Here is a 23,516-nt window from a genome sequence, read left to right as displayed (position 1 = left end):
CTATTTCCCACCCCCCAGAATTTTAACAACCAGAGAAAAATGTCACCTTACTTACAGAGGATCACTATTCAAATATAGACAATATCTCATCAGAACTACAGAAACACAATGAAACGGAAAAACAGTTTTCAAGTTCTGGAAAAAATGTCAACTTACAATTCTATATCAAATGAAAACACTGTCATTCAGGAATGAAGGTAAAATAAAGATATTTTTAGAAGAAGGGAAATAAGATGATTCAGTGCCAGAAAATCTGTTCTAAAAGAAATACTAAGAGAAGTTCTATAGGCTGAAAAAAATGACACTGGAAAAGAAACCTGGAATATCAGAAATTAAAGAGCATTCAAAATGGTAGCTATCTGGGTAAATATAATATGTTAGTCTTCTTCTATTTAGTTATTTAAAATAAAAATGTTACGTTGTCTGAATGGATGTTTGATGTATGTAGATGTAATACATAGGGCAACTATAACAAAGGGTTGGGGGATAAGAAGTCATAGATAGTGGAAAGATGTACATTCCACTTAAAGGGTGAAGTGGAATTGTGAAAAGATAAGTACAGTGTTGTCTAGAACAACCACTAAAAAATATGTAAAAAGAGGTATCGTAAAAGTATAGTCATGGACAACAGGAAAACAAAATTTAAAAACGTCATGTATAATAGTACCAAAACAATGAAGTACTTATGTATGAATATGACACAACATATATAAGATCTCTATGCTGAAAACTGTAAAAACACTTATGACAGAAATCAAGTATAACCTAAACAGAAAAAGATACTATGTTTATGGCTTGGGAGACCAAGATTTGTAGAAGGTTTCTTTTCTCCTTAAAGTGATCTGTAGATTGATTTAATGTACTTCACTAAAATATCTCAGCCTAATTTTTGCAGACAAGCTGATCAAAAAATTTATATGCAAAAGGCAAGCAAATTAAAATAGTCCTAAAATTTTGAGGGAAAAAATTAAGTTGGTAGAATTATACTACCTGATTTCAAGACTGTAAAAAGCTATGCTAATTAACAGTGCAGTACTGGCAAAGAGATAGACACATAAATTGATCAATGGAACAGAAATTAAAAGGCAAGTCACAGACTGAGAGAAAATATTTGCAAATCACATACTGAAAAAGATTTGTATTCAGAGTATATAAATAACTTCTGAAACTTAACAGTAAGAAAATTACCCAATTAAAAATGAGCAAAAAGCTTCAACAGATACTTTACTAAGCAGGATTTACAAGTGGCAGACAGCATATGAAAAGATATTCATCATCATTAACGATCAGGGAAATGCAAATGAAAATCACAATGAGCTAACACTATATCTATTAGAATGACTAAAATAAAAAATTGCTGATAATACAATGGTTGCAAGAATGCATAGCAAATGGATCTCTCGTGCATTAGTGATGGGAATGAAAAATATTACAGGCACTCTGGAAGCATTTGGGACAGTACTTTGTTCACTTAAACATACATTTACTATGACTCAACAATCCCTTGTTTACATAAAAAGCTGACTACAAATACTTCTGATTTTTCTATTCATAATCACCCAAACCTGGAAACAACCCAAATCTCCTTCCACTGATGAATGTACACATTTTGTAGAGGTGGGGCTGGTGTTGTCATAATTGTGTGCCTTGTAATAACTATTGGTGTCTTTAAAAAAGTCTTTGAGCTTTAAAAATAGGACCCATGAAGCTTAAGAGTTAAATCTACCTCAGTGGTCCTGAAAGTGGAAGACATCCTCTGCTAAGACAACTCTGTCGCTCCCCAGGTTTCAGAGTCTTGATGAGACTAATCAAATTACATACTCAGGGAGGAAAGATTGTGGACTTTTCTTCTTTAAATTTGAATTAATAACGCCAAAGTAATTTAAATTTTTTGCTTTAATTTTTTCCTGGAAATTTGGTAGTGGGAGGAGATTCATATTGTTCAATTTTTAACAGCCTCACACTTTGACAGTGTATTATTTGGAGAAGTTTTATGCTGCCGTTTGTGTTCCTGGTCTAATCCAGTGAGCCCTAATAGACAACATGAAGTAACAGTATGGGATAAATAATAAAGTAAAATAAAGTAAAAGGGTTCAGAGTAGTTTTGGAGTTAATTTCTGACTGACTTCAGAGTTTTCTAAAATCATTTTGAACATTATAAAAATTAGTTGTTTTTTTTTTTAGGTATCATATACTGTTTAACAGCAATAGATTTTTCATTTTATTTTTCTAAAATTATGACATAATATTAAGTTTAGAACACTAAATCAGTAACTAGAGATCAAATTCTGAAAGCAATAGAGGTTGTGTCATTATTGGTAAGCATCATTCTAAATCAGTCATTTGACAACACAAAATAGAAGATTTAAGCATTTAAAGCATTTAAGCAAAAGTTTCTATCCAAACTCAGTCTTTCCTCAAATTACTACAGTATTTCTTATCAAAATATTAAATTACCATATACTCCTTTATTTGGTCTCTGGTCACCAACTTGGTAAACTAAGTTCATATTATCAAAAGACTTCTTTTTCTTCTTTGGAGAATAAGCTTAAAAAATGTAATAAAACATTTATTTTTAGTAAGAGTGATGACAGAATTACCCAAGATAGACTATTTTATCAAGCACAAGGGAGGTGAGCCTTATGCTCATTTGTATGTGGGATTATAGGGAGGTATTGGAGAAGATGGAAAGATGTGAAATGGGAAGGTAATAATTCTTGAAATATTATCACTTCAAGTTAAAAGATATACTTGAAGGGACAGAATTTTCTTCTGGTAGAGAGAAAAGTTACACCCAGACAAACTGTAACATGTCATTTCCTATCTGCTGGGATGCATACCAATGTAGCTACTGGCTAGAGACCCACTGGGCCACAGTTACTATTGCATTCTTGGATGTGCCTCCCAGCCTGGCACAGGCAACTGTATATATATCACTCCTTTGTGATAGAGGTAATTATAGTTCTTTTTCACCACGTAAGGAGGGCAAAGTCTCCTCACATAATGGGTACTCAATGGGTTTTCATTAGAGATGTAAATGTGAGAGTGATCTGTCTGCCCACTGGAGCAAATTTCACCTAATATTCCCTTCCTCTTTCATTCTCTCTCTCTCCCTCTGGAAGTTGTCTACTTGGTGGAAGATGACAATATTATTTGGAAGTATAATTGTTTGTTTTGTAAGATAGATATTCGTGTCACCTTGATAATATAAATTGGATTCATTTATACCTTCTTAATGTATTTTATCTTTATTTTTTGAGAGAGAGAGAGAGAGAGAGAGAGAGAGAGAGAGAGAGAGAATGCACATGAGGGTGAGGAGGGGCACATGGAGAGGGAGATGGAGAGAGAGAATCTTAAGCAGGCTCCCTGCTCAGCACGGAGTCCAATCTAGGGCTTGAGCTCACAATAGTCAGATAATGACCTGAGCCCAAATCAAGAGCCAGATGCTTAACCAACTGAGCCACTCAAGCACTCCCTTTACATCTTCTTCAAAAGGGAATTTGAGGTAACAAATGTTTAAAATGTCTACTTGGAACTCTTTTCCTATTTAGAAAGTTAACAGTTGAGTTTGTAGGAATGTATATAGTTACTAAAGTGATTTCTTTTCTGAAGCATGAGATTGTTTTCATTATTTTGATGAGCTGAATAAATTGAATTAGCCCATTTAGCAAATATATATTTTATACACAAACACATACACATGCATACATACATAAATACAGTACTCTCTGCTCTGTGAAAACAAAAGTGGGAGATACGATATTATGGGTGATTAAGACAGTGGGAAGTATGTAATAAGTGTATTGAGAATAATACAAAGTACTATAAGGGATTCAAAGAAGAAGGATCTTCCAATTAGGGCTGTTAAGAAAGACTTTGTGGGGGACGCCTGGGTGGCTCAGTCGGTTAAGCATCTGACTTCGACTCAGGTCATGATCTCACGGTCTGTGAGTTCGAGCCCCGCGTCGGGCTCTGTGCTGACAGCTCAGAGCCTGGAGCCTGTTTCAGATTCTGTGTCTCCCTCTCTCTCTGGCCCTCCCCCGTTCATGCTCTGTCTCTCTCTGTCTCAAAAATAAATAAACGTTTAAAAAAAAAAAAAAAAGAAAGACTTTGTGGAATGTCACTTACAGTGGGGCTTAAAGAAATGTGGACTGGGATAGATGGACACTGAGCACATCACTCCAGGCTAAGAAAATTGGACAGAGAGGTACAGAAGTAAGAAAAGGACCTTGTGTGTTAGGAATGGTCAGTAGTCTCGTTTGATTGGACAATGAAATAAATTGAGTAGTTACTATAGACTTTTGAGATCTTTGTGAGAATTTAGGAGTACTATTTTTGTTTTTAGATCATGAACTGTAGCTCAAAGAGGTTAAGTAATTTGTCCAAGCCATTTGAATGGCTAGATTATTACGGTAAAGCAGTTTGGTAAAGATTATGGACTTTAGCAGTTTAGCTCTAGAGCCTAAGTACATCACCCCTAGATGATAGCTGCCTTCTTCAAGGAGGTGGTATGAAATAAAGCTTAAAATTTAGGTTTGAGTTGGGCTCTAGGTAGTGATGAATGGTTGCCTCAAAAGTCTGAGCTTCAGTTAAGAGGTGATAGAGATCTTTATGTTTTGGGAGCAGAAGAAAGCCTCAGAACAGATTTAAAGTGTAATTAGTAGCAGTTTGAAAAATAGATTTGAAGTAGGTTTGAAAAAAGAGGCAATGAAAACTAGTTAGTAATCTACTGGAGTGACACAAGGAGGCTTTCATCTAGAAAGAGGATTGATAGGACGGAGGATGATCTTGTTCTTTCCTGATACCACATAGGATAATTTTTTTTTAAATTTTTTTTTAACGTTTATTTATTTTTGAGACAGAGACAGAGCATGAATGGGGGAGGGGCAGAGAGAGAGGGAGACACAGAATCCGAAGCAGGCTCCAGGCTCCGAGCCATCAGCCCAGGGCCCGACGCGGGGCTCGAACTCACGGACCGTGAGATCGTGACCTGAGCTGAAGTCGGACGCTTAACTGACTGAGCCACCCAGGCACCCCCCACATAGGATAATTAAAGCAAATCTACATTTTTGTATTCTGGCTATGAAATTGTAGTTAACATCATTAATTTAACAAACTTAATGTATTTTATGAGCTTAAAGAAAGCTGGTAGAGATTGGGCATAGCAAAGTCATGACTGGATATCCCTCCTTTAAACTCTTCATTTCCTTTTGTCTTTTCTTCCTTACGCTCCCTTCTTCTCCAAGTACTTCCTCCCTTCTTTATTCCCCGACCTCCTGCCTGCCCCCCCCCCCCCTTCTTCTGGTACTGTCTATTCATTATGGCTGGGAAAATAGTAGAATACCATGTTGGTTATAAAATAGCAATTACCTTACATGAAAGTTTTTAAAGTTTCAGTAGCAAAAAATACATTATTTTTAGTATAGGGAAGTCAGAACTACAGAATAGACAAGCTTGCTACTAGACCACTTGATAAGATTATTTTACTTTGTTTTAATTTTTACATATATGTCTATTTTTCCACTTGAACCGTAATAGAAAAACGCCTAGAACTGTGCCTAACACAAAGCAGATAGCAATTGTAAGCAATCAGAGTTTTATGAAAGGATTTTTACGTAAATACATAGATAAGCATTTTCTACATAGCTCCATCAGCTTTTTAATATTCTCACATTCACTATATGTTCCATCTTGTCCTCTGTAATGAAATGTGTTGTTTCTCATCTCTTCTCTTTTAAAGCCATTTTCTTGCATTTTTTGTAAATGATAAGCCATTTTTTTCTCTAGAAGGGCTTGTTTCTAAAATATAAAGATATATAAAATTAATGTCAGCTTTCTGTTTAAAAATGCAAAACAAACACTTAAAATGTGAGAGTATATGTTGGAAATCAACAGTCACTCCTGTCTTAAGCTTCTGGGCTAATATTGACCCTCGACGTACCAGAAAGAAAATAACTGCACAGAGAAAGAACCCTAGAGATCTTCCACGGGTTCCCTAGAGTATTTAGCAAGAGAATGGATCAGTACAGGTATGCGAGGAAACAAACAAAGGCCATCCTAAAGGATTAGAGAGTAAAGTGCTTGGTACCTGTCTATCATGCCTATTTTCACCATCCACTCCAGAAAAACGTCTTAAGTCACAGGGCATTGGGTAGAGTACTAAAATGGGTTTTGGTTCAGTAGTGAGGAATAACTAGTATAAGATTAAACATGGCTCTGGTCCCATCTAACAAATCTTAAAAAGCAAGACTTAAAACAAACTGTTTCCAAAGAAATTATCTACATTCAAGAAAAAAGTTAAAGGATATTTAGAAGGATATGAAAATATTCAGCATCCAAAAAGTAAAATTCATGATATCTGACATCTAATCAAAAAGCACCAAGCATATAAAGAAGCAGGGAAATATGATCCATAAAATGAGTCAATCAATCAATTAAAATTGACCCATAAATGATACAAATGCTAGAATTAAAGGTAATAATACTAGAGCATAACTGTATTCCATATATTTACAAGGTAAGGAAAAGACATGGAAGATATAAAAAGGACCAAAATCATTTTTTAAATGTATGAGATGAGTAATATAAGATATGCATTAATAGCAGAATAGACATTGCAGAAGAGATTAATTAAAGTGCATTAAGGAAAAGAAACCATCCAAAAGGAAAGATTGAGAGAAAAAAAGTTACAAAATGAAAGAGTATATGTGAGGTGTGGAACATCAAGCAACCTAATTAATATATGCCTGTACAGAGGAGAGAAGGGACAAAAGAAATATTTGATAATAATGTCCATTATCACTTTTTCTATTCTAGGTTATAACAGGGGTTATAAGTCAGTGCAATCAGGCAAGAAAATGAAAAAGCATCCAAAGAAAAGAAATAAAACTACCTTTATTCATAGGCAACGTAATCATTTATGTAGAATGTCAATTGGCATCTAGAAATAACTTACTAGAATGATTTTGTCAATGCAGACTACAAGATGAATATAAAAAATTTGCTTTTCTAGATACTAACACCAAATCATCATAATTTAAAATTAAAAATACCAATTATAATTGCATAAAAATTATGAAATACCTAGGGATGAATCTATCAAAAGATGTGTAAGACCTGAAAACTGCAAAAATTAAGGAAACCTAAATAATTGGAGAGAAATATTTGGTCCACAAGTTGGAAGACTCAATATTATCAAGAGATCAACTGTGCTCAAACTGACCAATAGAATCAACATAATGCTAATCTAAATTTCAGTAAGATTTCTTGGTAGAAACTTAAAAGCGGATTCCAAAATTTATACAGAAATGTGAAGGATTTAGATTAGCCAAAACAACTTTAAAATGGTAGAACAAACTTAAAAGGTTAGCACTACTGATTTAAAGAACTATAAAAGGTACAGTAATCAAAGCAGTGTAATAGACATAGATCAAAGAGTAGAAAAGAATACAAAAATACACTATACAACTGATTTTTGACAAAGATACAAAGGCAAAATCTTTTAAAGATTTCCATAATTGTAATTTAAGCACATACATTGGAGTAAAATGTATGTCAATGTAAAATGGTGTCAATCTGAAAAAAATATTAAAATATTAAGAAGCATACACCAATGAATTGAAAACTTCTATTAAAACACAATTCAAGAGAAACAATTTAGAATAACTCCATTGGAAATATCAATACTTGAGATATCTCTCTGCCATGAACATGGCTCAAGCTTCCTGTGTTGTCACCATGTCTACCATCAGTGGTAGCGTCTAAAAGCACTTCCAGGGCCAGAACTTGTCCCATTGCACTGGTTGTCACGAAAATTGGTCAGGACTCCTTGAATAGTAATTGGCATGAGGCAAAAAGGGGAGACCTGGGACATTCTGTTGCTCTACAAACCAGATACTTTCAGAAATGTCTGGAAGCAAACAAAAAGGTCAGTTTGGAGAGAGTTCCCATTGCAAAAAAGTGATTAGAAAATAATAATTACAACAAAGTGAGATAAGCTGACTCACCATATGAACCTTGAAAATACTAAAAGGTATATGTACCAAAGTAGAATAAAAGATTATCATACATATTTAAATTTACATTAATAAAAAATATTACATAGCAGTATATATCAATATAACCAAATTATGTATATCTTATACTACATCTAGTTTGTCAACCATAAGCTACTGAGGGGAGCCTGGGTGGCTCAGTCGTTTAAGTGTCCAACTCTTGATTTTGGCTCAGGTCATGATCCCAGGGTTGTGGGATCAAGCCCTGTGCTGGGCTGTGCACTGAGTGTGGAGCCTGCTGAAGACACTCTCTCTTCTCTCTCTCTCTCTCTCTCTCTCTCTCTCTCTCTCTCCCTCCCTCTCAAGATTCTCTCTCTCTCTTTCTCTCCCTCTGCCCTTCCCCTGTTTTCTCTCTCTCTCTCTTAAAAATAAATAAAAATAAAAACCAATAAGCTTTGAAAATACTTGTAATTTTATTTTTCAACGTTTTTTTTTTTTATTTATTTTTGGGACAGAGAGAGACAGAGCATGAACGGGGGAGGGGCAGAGAGAGAGGGAGACACAGAATCGGAAACAGGTTCCAGGCTCCGAGCCATCAGCCCAGAGCCCGACGCGGGGCTCGAACTCACGGACCGTGAGATCGTGACCTGGCTGAAGTCGGACGCTTAACCGACTGCACCACCCAGGCGCCCCTGAAAATACTTGTAATTTTAGACAAGTATTAATCCACATGGAGAGTTGTCAATGTTTTTTTATTAAATGAAAGAGCAATCTACAAAACACCCTGTAAGGTGTAATAACATGAATTTATTTATTGTAATAAATTTTCATAGAAATATCACACAATGTGTGCATGTATCATACAATAGGTGGTGCTAGGATTACAAATAATTTCTTTCTCTTTACACTGGTTTACATTCTAAATCATAAAATATTATGTATCATTTAAAATAAAAAATAGTTACTCTAAAAAAATTAGCTGGTAGGGAAATATTGAGAACTTTTCCCAAGAAATTCTGGGAGTAAGAAAAATCAGTTTATCATTTTTTTCCTAGAACAATTACTAGTTTACGTCGTGAGATAAAGTCAAAAGCAGTTGTGTCAAATAATAAGGCAGCACTTTTTTGATTATAGTCAGAATATAATATAGCCAAAATATATCCATAGCTTTCAGTTTTGTATAATGCATATCATTTGGGGTAACTGGTCCATTGTTATCTCGCAAAGTGTACTTTCAAATACCAAAACTAGCAAAAGCTTCTCCTCAAACAGTCCCAGTTAGAGGTTTTAAAGCTCACCCCACCTTCCTGTCACTCTCTTCTCTGCTGCGACGCCGTTGTTCCTCTATCCTAGCTTCTCTTTTAACATCTTCTCCAATCCTCATCAGAAGTAGCATCTCTTTTGTCTTCCATTCCTAGGGAGCACGGAGTTACATACTCAGTACATGCTCACACTAAACCTTTGTATTTTGCCCACCACCACCAAGCAAATTAGAACACGTCAGGGGCCCAACAGACATCAGGTCAAGCATAATGAAAGTCATACATTGGGTTTAGGATGGGCTTTCCTTACTGCAGTCCTATTAACAATGCAAGATGGTTATTTTTTACTAAAGCTGAATTAAAAATCTCCCCCCCTCCCCGCCAACAATGAAGACTTTAGGGGAGTTAAATAGTGTCTAGTAACTTTCACAATCATCTCTTTAAGAGCAGGTATTGGTTCATATACATAGTTTGTGCTATCAGCCTTATTATTTTATGTAACAACTTGTATATTATAGCTGTGAAGAAAGATTAATGGGGATATATGATTCAGACCTGAAATGACTTCAGGAACTATGATGGACAACTAGTTACAAATGAAACAGTTGTATACAGTTTTTCTCTCAATATTTTAAATTTGTTATCTCACCTCTTCAATTTTTCTACGAAGACTAAGTTTTCTTCTTGTGTGTTCTCGCTGTCGTCTTTCTTCTCTATCCATTCGGAGCAGGTGTTGCTCTTCTGCTGTACGCTCAAGTTCTAATTCCCTATTTATCATATCCAAATATCTAAGTAAAAGTGCAAATACAAGTAAAGGTGTATTGGCTGTTTCCCTTATGACGGCTTCATCTGCTTTGATATTCCAAAACCACCTTCTGGCTTAGTTTTTGTTTCTTAAACTACAAGAATTTTATTGACTTTCTATCAGCTCTGTTCATAGACCTTCAAGCCAGCATGATCTCATGGTTCCTGAGATCGAGCCCCACTTGGGCTCTACACTGACAGCAGAGAGACGGAGTCTCTCCCTCTCTCTCCCCCTCTCTCTTTGCCCCTACTCTGCTCATGCTCTCTCAAAATAAGTAAACAAACATTAAAAAAAAAAAAAAGAAGCATGTGCTAAAGATACTTTCCCTCATCTCCTACAATAGGAAAGGTTTTGGATCTGATTTGTTCTTCAGTTATCAGCTTGGATTACCTTTTGGATTCCCAGAAACCCTGTCTTCTCTGGTAGAAATTCCTCTTCATACCTTTGCCACCATAATTTCCCAATTCCTGTACCTCTTGGTCTCCTTTCCTCTCCATAGTGGGGACAGTAGTGGAGTTAAATAGTGTCTTGTTATCTAAAAAAATTCCTACTTTCAATTCTTTCTAGTATCTTCTTCCATATTTGGGTCTACAATATATACATAAAATATGCATTAACTTCAATCTTACCTGTTCCTTATTAATTGTTCCTGGTCCTTAATAGATTGGGTGTCTTCCTGTAACAACCAATTTTGGAACCGTGCAACATCAGAACGTCTAGGTATTTGATTGTTTTCCTGTAGTTTATTTACTTGCTTTGCAAGCATTTCCTATTGAAAAAAGTATGTCATATATACACACATAGACATATATGTACATAAATGTGAATATAGATAGATATACATATATATGTATACAAAATCTTTTTGCATTCTTCAGAAATAAAACTGTCCTACGATATGCCTTTTTATTTAGTGCTTAGTACTTTGTGAATAGCTGCTTCTGTTTAATTGCATTTAAACCTATTATAGACATGGACAACTGACCCAAAATAAAGATGTCTTTCTCGGAAAATAAATGATAAATATTTCATCATATTTTTCTACCTATTCTGAAAAAGTTAAGTGAAAATAAGAAAGAAGGGGAAGAGAAGCTCTAGGCATAGGAGAGAAATTGGGGAAAATATAGAACATTTAATAGTATAGAGAAGTCATTATCATTCTTTTACAACTCTTAACCTTTGAACATAAATTTGTGAAAGTACACATACACATACATTTCTCATTTTTATCCAACTCACTCGAGCCTAAAACCCGAATTCACTCTTGCACATGTGCATGTGTGCACACACTCTCACACAAACTTTGAGTCAAAAATTGAAAGGAAGTCACTATCTATACCCACTTATTCTACATCAAGGCATTCCACTTCACCTTTAATAACATTTTTTATTGAATGAACACAGCTGCATGTGTGTGGATACACATACACAATGTACATGTTTCTTGAGTCACCTGTAGGACATTATAACTATCATATACTTCCTCTCCTGTTATTCCCACTGTTTTGGGGGTTCCAGATGAAGAATCTTGCTAGCCCAATAGACTCTTCCTATTGGTCCTTGCTCAGGTAGAAGTGACATGTCTGAGTTGCTAAATTATTACTAAATTATGTAAGCTACCACAGGCATATTAATAGATGACTTGGTCCCTTTTTTTTTAGCTCAATATAGCAACTGTGTTGGTCACAAAATATTATTTATTCCTCTTCTAAATTTTATTTGGAAAAATTAGTTTGTCAAAATTAAAGGTAAAAATATTAAAAGAAAATATTTTGCATACAAAGAAAGCTTTCTTCCAAATCCTAGGTAAAGAAACCATATTAAGTATTTAACTTACTTGATCTCTCATATAGTTTCTTTCAAAGTCTAATTTTAAACTGGTAAGATATTGCCTGTACTTATTCAATTCCCTCAAGGTACATACAATCTAAAAAACAAAACAAAATAATAACAACAAAAATATATGAATACAAATATTTAAAAATCATTAACAATTACTTTCTGGAGGAAAAAACAGTAATGGAATACCATTTGATAATATTTTGGTATTAAGAGTAATAAAATGCTAACAATTTTTCAAGCAGGATCTCTCTATAATTTTTAACCCAGAGGAAATATCTTTTCCAAACCATTACTTTATTAATATGCATTATGCCATGATAGAGGATTTAGTACCCACAACTGGAGTTATTAAAAGACCAATGTAATAAAAATGTTCAGCCCCAGTAAGAATATAGTCCATCAATATTCCATCAGACTGATTTTGCTAGGTTCCTATTTTGTCTCAAGTTTTTAAAAAGTGTATGGGACATAATCCTTGACAAGCATATAGTGACATTAGAGGCAGAGAAAGAGGACTATGATACAATTGGGAAAATTACCTTTACCTCCCCAAATTATTTGGTAATCATCTTTTGATGGTATAAAGAAAAAAGGTGAGGGAAGAAGTAGTTTCATTTAGAAAAAAGCGATTGTCTGATTTCCTTTGACCCAAATACTGAGTAATTTATGAAATTTCCCATTAAGTATTTCTTCTGACCAAATTAAAGGTGATACAGACCCCCCCCCCACCCCGCTGTAAGGTACAGAAGCAAGCCTTATCAAGTCTTAGAAATTTGCAATGATTAAAAAGAATTAATCTTCAACCCACTTTATTATTGCTGGTGATATAGCCACCCTTCTTTAATCTTCTCAGGATATCTTTGCGCTTATAGTATGCTCTTAAATGTGGATCATGGAGACTTTTATATTGGTTTTCCAAAAGTCGACAGTAAGGATCAGTCAGGTTAAAACCGTAAGAAGGTTGAAAAAGCTGTAAACACAGATTTAAAAATATTATAAAGGTAAAACTAATGAAATTCACTTTTAAATGTTAACCTATCGAAATGACTACACTGTTCATCGAAAGTAAAGCATGCATGAAGAATCTGGTGTGGAGAAAAATCAGCAACAGAAAAGCCTTGGATTAGGTAACATAAATTTATTATCTCTCCCTCTTTTCTCCACATGATCCTATTCTAAAAACCTACTCTCATTCAATTAATTCCTTCTCTGATCTCCATCAGTCCTTGGCCCTGAGCCAGAGAAGAAAGAAGGGAAAGGAAAGAAAGGGAATAGGATAAAATTTGTTTTAATGTATAAAGAAAGCTAAAACTTTCTTTTCCTCCTCCCTCTTCCAGGTCAATGTACTCACTTCATTTAAAATATAAAGGGATAATATTGTGATTATATATCAATAAACTGAAAATGAAGAAAATAGAAGTCTTTTATCAAGATTCATGGAAACAGCTTTTTTGTTTTTAATTTTTATTTTTTATTATGAAATTTATTGTCAAATTGGTTTCCATACAACACCCAGTGCTCATCCCAACAGGTGCCCTCCTCAATACCCATCACCCACCCACCCTTCTCCCCACCCCCCCATAAACCCTCAGTTTGTCCTCAGTCTTTAGGAGTCTCTTATGTTTTGGCTCCCTCCCTCTCCAACCATTTTTTTTTCTTCCCCTCCCCCATGGTCTTCTGTTAAGTTTCTCAGGATCCACATAGGAGTGAAAACATATGGAATCTGTCCTTCTCTGTATGACTTATTTCACTTAGCATAACACTCTCCAGAAACAGCTTTAACAAAAATAGTAGGAGTAAAAATCAGATTTTAAAGATAATGGATTAAAGAGTTATTTTGTATTGGGGGTCTTATCTAAGGCAAGAAACCCAACGATCCCTGAATCCTACAGTTAGGAAAAAAATCAAGGTCTTACAAAGTTCAACATATTGAAAAACCAATTATAAAAGATATTGATAATGGGGTACCTGGGTGGCTCAGTTGTTAAGTGTCCGACTTAGGCTCAGGTCATGATCTCATGGTCTGTGAGTTCAAGCCCCACATTGGGCTCTGTGCTAACAGTGCACAGCCTGCTTCAGATTCTCTGTCTCCCTCCTCTCTCTCTGCTCCCCCCCCGACCAACAACTCATACTTGCTACCTTTCTCTCTTTCTTTCTCAAAAATAAATAAATAAACGTCAAAAAATAGATCTTGATAAGACTGAAGTTTCTTCATATGTGTAAAGACCAAATACCACCTTATACAATAATCATTAGCATATAAAAGAAGGAAAATATCAGCTAACAGTCATGTTTCTCTGTTACTTTAGAGAAAACAGATGAATTATCTACTCTCATTTATAAATTACATTACCAAAGTGAGGTGGATTGTTTTGTGTGTGAGTTCTTAGTCCATTTTTCAATGGCAGGGTGGGATAATGGGTTATGGGGGAATTTCTCAAAGGGAAAAAGTGGAGGATATAAGTGGGTGTGGAAGTTGTTCTGATATTGCCTTTGCATTCTTTCTTTCTGCTTTCCTTTAAGTTTTCTTGCCCAGAAAAATGGAAGTTCTAGTCTAAAGTACTGTCAAAGCAGGAGTTGTCTCAAGTGAAAGGCAACTGGAATGTGCGTAAGATGTGGGACCCTGAGAGCGCCTGTGCTGCTTGGGGCCTTCAGTTCGACTGATAAGACCCCACACACTGTGCACCAACCCAGATCTGCCTGCAGGTACCAATTTGTGACCTCTGTGTTCAGTCTGGCAGTAGCCACCACAGTCAGATTCCAAACACTATTGAGCCTGGCCGGGTGGGACCCTATAAAGAACTCCTTTAAGGTAGGTGGGAGGATGTTTCATATGTGGGCAAAGGGGCAGGCTGCGGGAACCTGATAGGATGCTAGCTTTCCTTTTCCATTTAAAAGCCTCCTTGATAAGTTTTTGACCTCTTGTTTGACACCAGGCTTCAATTTCTTCCAAGGCCCTAAATCATAAAGCAGAATTCCCCAGTTACCAATGCTTCTCTGAGGAGGCAAAGAAAAGAATCCCATTGGACAATGTTTTGAATTCAGTGAGACCAGATATAAAGACCATATCTTTCCTGTAAGGGGAACAATCAACAATCATGAGTCAAGGAGTGGACCGATCATATTTTTCTAAGATACTGACATCTTTTTTTAAAGATGTTAACATCTAAGAGATGTTGAACATTAGCTGGAATGGCAGTATATTTCTCAAGACCAAACTTGGGCTACTGACCTGTAAACAAAGAACACCTTTTAGACATATCCATTCATTGGAGCCAGCGTAACCATTCTGTTGTCAATTAAAGTGATTAGTTTCCCTTAAACACACACACACACACACACACACACACACACACACACACACACACAAACTAAAAGTATAAACATAAAGCACCAGTTTATGGAGGAGATTGTACTGAAAGAAAAAGAAGGATCTCACAAAGTCATTCTCCAGGGAAACAGTCTGGTGCCTAATTATGATTAAATGAAGATAGTTTGGGGGAAATGAATATAATAAAGAATATAGAGAGGACACATTTTAAAAAAGTAATTGACAAGTGAATTACTATTTGACAGAAATGGTAATTCAGCAAACAATATATTTGAATAAGCAAACAATAGACACGGCTAAGTTTACACTTAGCCTACAGAAGGGATATTAGAGGTTTCAAGCATGTTTTAGGAAAGCTAGTTTGTTTGGATGTGACTAAGTCTAACAGTGCGAGGTGGCATAGTTAGTTCTAATAGAAGAAATTTGTTTTTAAAAAGAAAAATTAGATATTTTCCAGAAAAAAACATACTTTTTTTTAAGCTCATTTATTTTGAGAGAGGGAGAGAGAAAGCATGAGCAAGGAGGGGCAGAGAGAGAGGGAGAGACAGAATCCCAAGCAGGGTCCACATTGTCAGCACAGAACCTAATGTGGGGGTCAAATCCATGAACCTGTGAGATCATGACCTGAGCCAAAGCTGGACGTTTAACAATTGAACCAGCCAGATACCCCAAAACAAAACTTACTTTAAGAAATAAGTTTATTAAGATCAGTAAGGTTAAAGCTGTTTATTAGGCAAGTATCAAATACCAAGGGACCTTATTCATTTTTTTAAAATTATTTTGAAAGAGAGAGAGAGAGAAAGAGTGAGAGAGAGAGAGAGAATCATGAAGTGGGAGGGGCAGAAAGAGAAGGAGAGAGAGAATCCCAAACAAGCTCTTGCTGTCAGCACAGAGCCAGATGCAGGGCTTGAACTCACCAGTTGTGAGATCATGACCTGAGCTGAAACCAAGAGTTGGACACTTAACCAACTGAGCCACCCAGGTCCCCCCCCTTTTTTTGGGGGGAGGCTTATTTCTGATGACATCATAGATAGAAGAAGGGCACGGGGTCACTCAGAATTCTTTCTCATAATTTTTTTTTCAATATTGATCAAAGAACCACTGAAAAAGAATGCACTGAACTTTCTTCAGCATTAGTTACTGGGTCAAAGGCTGGGGAGGTTTGAGGGTAGAGGTATGGAGGACTAAAAATATGAAAGAGTTTCAGAGAAGCATACTATACCCCAGTATGATTTAAATTATAAACATAAAATTATACTGTTGAGTGAAACTATATAAACCAAGAGCAATGCAAATTTTAAGGAAATACAGCTAATTGGGGGCTATCATACTTCAGAAAGAATCTTGAAAGATGGTTCAGATTCATAGACTGGGCAGAAGAAGAAAGAATATGCCAGGTTTGGGAGACAAGGCACAGAACAAAGGAACAAAGGCACAGAAATACTAATGTAGTATGTGTGAGTAGGTATAAAAGACCCCAAGTGGAAAAAGCTGAGGCTTTGGATTGGAGGAAAAAACTGGATGAGGAAGTTGGGGCAAATCATGCAGTCATCAGTTAAATACTGAACATGTTAACTCATTTCAACTTCATTTCTTTCTCACTTAGTATATGAAATAGAATGCAACTCAAAATAAAATAGTAGGAAATTGTTCTGTAATTAGAGTTTTGTCCAAGTTATTATTGGTTAAAATCATAACACAATCAAATATCCAGCTATCCCTGATAACCTTCCCCTCTCAACCAAATATGTTTGCAATAAAACCTCACTAAATAAGTAGATGTAAAGTGATAGTATAAAGACATGTTAATATGGTTCCATAAATTATAAATTAAGACAGAGCTAAGAATCTAAACTTTCTAGCCCACGATTCTGTTCAAACTATACAGATGAAGTTGCCTGATAGGCATCCTAAGCAATATCTTAGGTTAGATATGAGGTTGGTTATCTTTTTCGTCTGTATATCAGTGCAGATTCCCTTAATGGACTTTGTATGATGTAGTTCCTGTATCTAATAGCAAGTAGCAAAGGGCAAAGAAAACCAATGTAAGACAATTAAAAATTACTTTACCTTTTCACCTAACTTCGTAGTATAGTATAAAGTATTGCTTCCTGGGATCATAGGCAACTTGACCCCAAGAGGCAGATCCAGTAGTTGACCCGCTCCGACCCCTGGAAAGTGGGTTTTGTGCACGCCCTGTCAGATGCAATTGGGAGAGTTTGGTCTTTCCTTTTAGGTATTAGGCCAATGTACTCCTACTCCAACCAAATGAACTCCTACGGTCAAGGTCGAAGGGTCCCGCCGTACCAGACAGCCCTGAAGACCTCCCGCTCCCCCGGACACCGCCCACTCTTCGCCCCCAGAGCCACAGCCAGTTGTGGCCAGCAACCCAAGCCACCACCACCGGCAGCGCCGCACGAGGGCGCCAGAAGCGGGCGGTTAGGAATCGCGAGACCGGTCGGTGGCTATCCCTGCCCCCGCCCCACAGGGCCAGAAGCCCGGGCCAAGGACCACGACGCCGGGCTGGCTGCTACTCACGTCTCCGCATTGCTGGCTCTCCGAGGCTAGGCCACTGGTGGCCGTCTTGGTGGCAGCGACGCTGGCAGCCTTAGAACAGGCGCTGAGGTACAGCTCCATCGCCAGCCCCGGGCCCTTCTACCCTCAGCCGCCCTCTCCTGTGTCCTTCCTTCGCACCCCTTTCCCCGTCGTCGTCCCTCCGTCGCGGCTGGATCCAGAATGGTCAGTACCCCGCGTCCGCGAGGCCCCACCCTCGTGGCGTTCGAGGCTCCCAACTTGGAAGCGCCGGAAGGGTGGAGCCCTCCCCGAGGTGCTTGCGGCGTGAGCGTCCCAGGCTCCGGGAAGTCGGTCCCAGGGGCCTGGTCTGAGAGTCACAGTCAGTGTACCATTTCTCTCTCAAACCAGTACCCCTCAGTCATACCAAACAAAAACCCAAACTTCGAAAGCTGTCTAATTTCTCCTGGCCTCCAAGAAGCTATGGTTTGGCCCGGGTCGGGGGAGGGGGGGATTAGTGGGGGTGGGGGTGGGGGAGGGGAAGTGGAGTAACAGGGCAAAACACAAAATCCAGGAGTGATTGTACAGCCCACTGTAGGGACAGAGGCCTGGTTTTCTATATGTGCCTCCTTACGGACACTGTGATCGCACTCCGTCCCCAGGTTCCCACTCCAGGTTCACATAAGGTCCTTTGACTTCCTTCGAGGCTCACTGCCTTTCTCCTGTCCTCCCTCTAGTCTCCTCCTTTCTTTCTAGCTCTCTTCCCTCACTCTCCTACTCCCTCCTTCTTTCTGACTCCCTTGCTTTCTCCGTGATCCCTCTTTCTCCTCCCGTCAACCATCCAGCCAGAATTTATAAAATACCTGACTCCTTGGGCCCATCAGTGAGTGGAGCACTGGGGATATGGCGGTGAGTGAAATTTGGCCCCTTCCTTCAAGGAGCTAACTAGACTAGAAGTACTTTGAAGGCCCAGACTGTATCTGATTTGTCAGCAGTGTGGATTTAGACCTTTAATATTCTTTAACCCACTGTTGTTCTTTCTTATTTCTGGGCTATTTAGTAATAATACCTACTATTTACTAACGTACTAACTCTAGGTACTGTGCTAAACACTCACCACATTTAATCTTTCTAACAGCCTTCCCAATAGTTGCCTCTTTTTTCCGCAAAGGTTAAAGAAGAATTATAATTACTATTTAATAATGGCCCCAGAGGCAGTTTCTTAATCAATACACTAGTTTTACATCTGTTCTATTTGTTTTATGGGCACTCATATGCAAAGTACTCCTAAATTTGAACTCTGATTTTAAGATACAGTCCACTGCCCCTCTCCACATAGATGTCTCGCAATCGTCTCAAATTCCACGTACTCAAATCTCAACCCATCCCTTTACCAAAACAGGACAAAGCCAATGCCCTATTTTTCCTGCATTTCCCATCTCAGTGACAATATCAGTATCTACCCAAGCCAGAAACTGAGAAATAGTACTAGATACTTAACTTTCCCCATATTCCCCACATTCAGTTGATCTTGTAGTCCTAATGATTTTATCACTGAAATTAATTGGACCTGTCCTATCCACCTGTACACTACTCCCTCAGTTAAGCCACTCATCATTCTTTTGTCTGTGTGATAGCCACAGCCTTATCTCTCTGCCACCTTTACCCCAGCAATCCATTTTTTATCAAAGTGCTATCTGATGCCATCTCTCTCCTCTGTAGTAAATCTCCAATTGCCCTAAGACTTAACAAAGCATATAACAGCCTCTGTGACTTGGCCCTGTGGTAGTTTTCTCTTGCTGCTGTAACAAATTACCACAATCTTTGTGGCTTAAAACAATACAAAGGTATTATCTTACAATAATTGAGGTCAGCAGCGTGAAATGAATCTCATTCTGCTGAAAACAAGGTGTTGGCAAGGCTGCATTCTTCTGGAGGCTGTTGGACACAATCTATGACCTACCTCTTTATGGTTTCTAGAAGCTTTCCCTTTCTCCCACTTCAAATCCAGCACGTAGCATCTTCAATTGTCTCTCTGATTCAGACCTCTGCCTCCCTCTCTATAATTAAAAATCTGTTAATTATATTAGGCTCATCTAGATGACCTACAATAATTTCTTTATTTTAAGGTCAGCTGATTAGCAACCGTATTTCCATTAGCAATCTTAATTCCTCATTGCCATGAAACACATATTCACAGGTCTTGGAATTCACAGTCACAGGACTGCTGAAGTGTCATCATCTCTACAAAGTTTTTCTGACATTCTAAGCTTTGGCCAAATTTGCTTCCTCTGTGCTTTCCTCCATTTTAGCACTTTTCATATTACATCAAAAATATCTCTTTACCTGTCAGTCTCCCTTTAAGGGAATGGAAACTCCTTGAAAGCAGCTATTGGTTTATTCACACACTTATTTATGTACAACACTTAGTATAGTGCCTAGCAAGCATTTAGTGAGCCCCCAGTATATTTTTGTTGTCTTGACTTAGGCATACATGAATGAGAACCCATCAAAGAGTTTTTGTTTTTTTTTTTAATGCTTATTTATTTTTGAGACAGAGAGAGACAGAGCATGAACGGGGGAGGAGCAGAGAGAGAGGAAGACACAGAATCCGAAACAGGCTCCAGGCTCTGAGCTGTCAGCACAGAGCCCGATGAGGGGCTCGAACTCACGGACCGTGAGATCGTGACCTGAGCCAAAGTCGGATGCTTAACCGACTGAGCCACCCAGGCGCCGCCCCCCCCCCCCCCCCATCAAAGCGTTTTAAGCAAATTCTCAATTTAGAAGATTATTCTGGTGACAATATGGGGGATGGATTTCTGGGGTTAGAAGGCCTGAGAGATTTCACTATGCGTAGTTACATAGGCAAGAAACACTGAAGTCCTGAAATAAGGAATCTATAAGAATAAAGGGGAAAGAATGGATTTGAGGCAACATTGTAATAACTTTGGTTTCTTCCTCATCTCACCTACTTTAAAAACAATAGAGTTGGAGGGATGATTGTTATGGTGAAGCTGACAAGAGTAGATAATCTTGAATTTTAGAGAAGAACAGTTAAATCAGAAAAGTAAATTAATTCCCCAAAAAAACCCATCCAACAGGTTAAGTTCTTTTTATATGGATAGCAGTTAGAAAGTAAGAATGGAGAAGAGAAAGCCCATGATAATTATGTTTGAAGAAGAATTTGTTGTATTCTTAGAGATGACAGAGGAGCATGTGTTTGAAGTTTTGTGAACTTCGGGGTCTTCTGTGTTGGCCCACACAGAGCTGAATAATCTAGGTGGCTTCACTCACATGTCCAGCCAGGGCCTCAGCTAGGATGGCTGGAGTGGTTGGGCGTGTTGGACCACTCTGTACAGATGTTCTTTTCATATTCCAGGTGGTTAGATCAAGCTTTTTACATGGAAGTCTTGGGGTTTCAGCATCAAGAAGGGGTAAACATTAGTGTGCTTTTCAAATCTTCACTAGTATAATACTTTCTAAGGATACTAATCCTTGGATCAGAGCCCACATTAATGCAGTATGACCTCATCTTAACCAGACTGCATCAGCAAATTCTCTATTTCTAAATAATTTCATAGTCTGAGGTTCTGAGTGGACTAAATTTTAGGGTGTTGCCATTCAACCAAGTACAGAAAGTTACAGAATGTCCTGCTAATGGAGAAAATATGATATATTGACATGTCAAAAAAGGCTTTATTGGGATAATTGATTTGACAGAGGACTCAAAATAAGAATTTGTCTAGAAATTACAAAATTATAGATATCAGAATCATCCTGATGTATATAAGTTTCTAAATGATTCCAAAACGTATAGAGATAGAATGGTATTATCTAACCTCCCATAACTGATTCGGTAAATGTAGGCAAAAAGAATAAATGAGTATCACCCTCATATACTTTCTAAAGTGGTCTGCTTTTGGTAGGTAAAAGCTTACTTAACTTTTGATTAGTTACTGCCTCTGATTAAACATGCCTCCTATTGCCAACAGAACTGACTCAAATATTGAAGTAAACCATCCTCTGAATATATATAATCTATCAAATGTTAACTGCTTTTCTATATTTCTGTAAAATAACTTATTTGCTGGTGTTTTAGATTTTTTTCAAATAATTGTCATCTTTACAAAAGAGAAAATGGAAATTATATTAAAAAATGTGGTAAGAGAAATTTTGTCCCTATCACTAGTATAATACTACCTCTACAGCAGAACAAATTAGCACCTGATTTTTTATTGCCTAGCCCTTATCTCTCATTACTTGATGACTCTCTGTGGGTCTTAGGCCCTTAATAAGATTCTAGGTGCTTTTGATGAGAGTTACATTGCTTGGATCCCCTGGGTCAGCAGTGCCCAGCACTGTGCTAGGCATTCAGGCTGCTCATTTCTTGATTACGTTTTAGTAATTGCTAAATAGTGCGTACACACACACACACACACACACACACACACACACACCAGAGTCTGGTAAGGACTACACAGTATCTTTTCATATTATAAAGTATATCTCTTTGCCAGTATCCTACCCATTTAAATACTTTACACTTGAATTATTATTTTTTAATATTATGTTTATCTTGATGATGAAAAGCTGATATTAAATACATATTCCTGATTTGTTAAGTGGTGCAGACCATGCAGAAAGAAGGGTACCAAATTAAATATCAATTGGGAAAATTGTTCTTATATTCTCAATATATATATTTTAGATGATAACACAAATGAATCATAGTGAAATATTAAATAAAAAGTAATGTTCAAACATTATGTCCAGTTTAAGCTTTCAATTGAGAATAACATAAAATTTAAGGTAGCCAGTCACAGGTAGGGAAAATTCCATGATAGTAAAAGGCAACAGGAATACGTAGTACAGTATTAATAGTGTAGACTTGGGATTTAAATTCTATTTATTTCAACTCTTGGCTTTAGTTTCCTCAGCTCCAAAATTTGTATAGTGCTAACTCTTATTTTATAGGGCCATTATATGAGTTAAATTGATAAAAACAGCAAAATGCATGGTCTATAGAGATGCTCAATAGGTGATAATTTTATTATAAGCATCACTTTGATTGAGTAGCATTAATAGGGAAATAATTAATTAATTAATTAATTAGAAGTTTCCCCCAGTTTCATTGAGAGATGATTGACATAGTTCTGTATAAGCTTAAGACATACTGCATGATGGTTTGATTCACATATATTATGAAGTGATTACCACAGTAGGTTCAGCTAGCATCCATCTTCTCATATAAATACAATAAAAAGGAAACAAAGAATGAAAGAATAAAGGGGAAAAATTTTTCTCCTTGTGATGAGAACTCTTAGGATTTATTCTCTTAATAATTTTTCTATATCATTTTAGCTATGTGTTATATGGCAATGTTAGCTATAGTCATCATGCTGTATGTTACATCCTTACTATTTATTTATCTTAAAACTGGAAATATACCTTGATACCTTCCTCTAATTCCCCCTCCCCTTACCCCCATCTCTGGTCACCATAAGGCTGATCTCTTTCTACGAGTTTGGGGGGGTGGTATTGTTTTTCATTTCTTTGTGTTTTTGTTTGTTTGTTTTAGATTCCACCTATAAGAGAGATCATGCAGTATTTGTCTTTCTCTGTCTGACTTATTTCACTAAGCATAATGCCTTCAAGGTCCATTTATGTTGTCACAAATGGTAGGGTTTCCTTTTTTCTGGCTAAATAATGTTCCATTGTGTGTGTGTGAAATAGCCATTCATCCATTGGCCCATTGATGGATATTTAGGTTG

General features: G+C 37.1%; 1 protein-coding gene and 1 long non-coding RNA gene across 5 annotated transcripts in view; one reads left to right on the top strand and one right to left on the bottom strand.

Moving 5' to 3' along the window:
- The window catches only part of FSIP2 (fibrous sheath interacting protein 2), a 97,914-nt gene extending 79,949 nt beyond the window's left edge, over window positions 1-17,965 (bottom strand). For 3 of the 4 annotated variants that reach the window (XM_042994870.1, XM_042994872.1, XM_042994873.1), the window contains exons 1-9: window positions 17,773-17,965; window positions 17,305-17,430; window positions 12,712-12,873; window positions 11,899-11,988; window positions 10,691-10,830; window positions 9,906-10,044; window positions 9,298-9,408; window positions 5,673-5,799; window positions 2,458-2,547 (exon numbers count right to left, since the gene is read on the bottom strand). In XM_042994870.1, coding sequence (XP_042850804.1) covers window positions 2,458-2,547; window positions 5,673-5,799; window positions 9,298-9,408; window positions 9,906-10,044; window positions 10,691-10,830; window positions 11,899-11,988; window positions 12,712-12,873; window positions 17,305-17,430; window positions 17,773-17,871 — 1,084 coding nt within the window. In that variant the 5' untranslated portion in view covers window positions 17,872-17,965. The remainder of the gene's footprint in view (window positions 1-2,457; window positions 2,548-5,672; window positions 5,800-9,297; window positions 9,409-9,905; window positions 10,045-10,690; window positions 10,831-11,898; window positions 11,989-12,711; window positions 12,874-17,304; window positions 17,431-17,772) is intronic. The other variant, XM_042994871.1, reaches the window with a different exon arrangement.
- LOC122240975 overlaps window positions 17,900-23,516 on the top strand; it is a 30,487-nt gene continuing 24,870 nt past the window's right edge. The window contains exon 1 of the long non-coding RNA XR_006220844.1: window positions 17,900-17,973. This is a non-coding gene — a long non-coding RNA (uncharacterized LOC122240975). The remainder of the gene's footprint in view (window positions 17,974-23,516) is intronic.

This window comes from Panthera tigris, chromosome C1 (assembly GCF_018350195.1).
Source record: "Panthera tigris isolate Pti1 chromosome C1, P.tigris_Pti1_mat1.1, whole genome shotgun sequence".
NCBI classification, from domain to species: Eukaryota; Metazoa; Chordata; class Mammalia; order Carnivora; family Felidae; genus Panthera; species Panthera tigris.
Note: the sequence above shows the minus strand (reverse complement) of the source record. Positions and strands in the feature narration are given on the sequence as shown.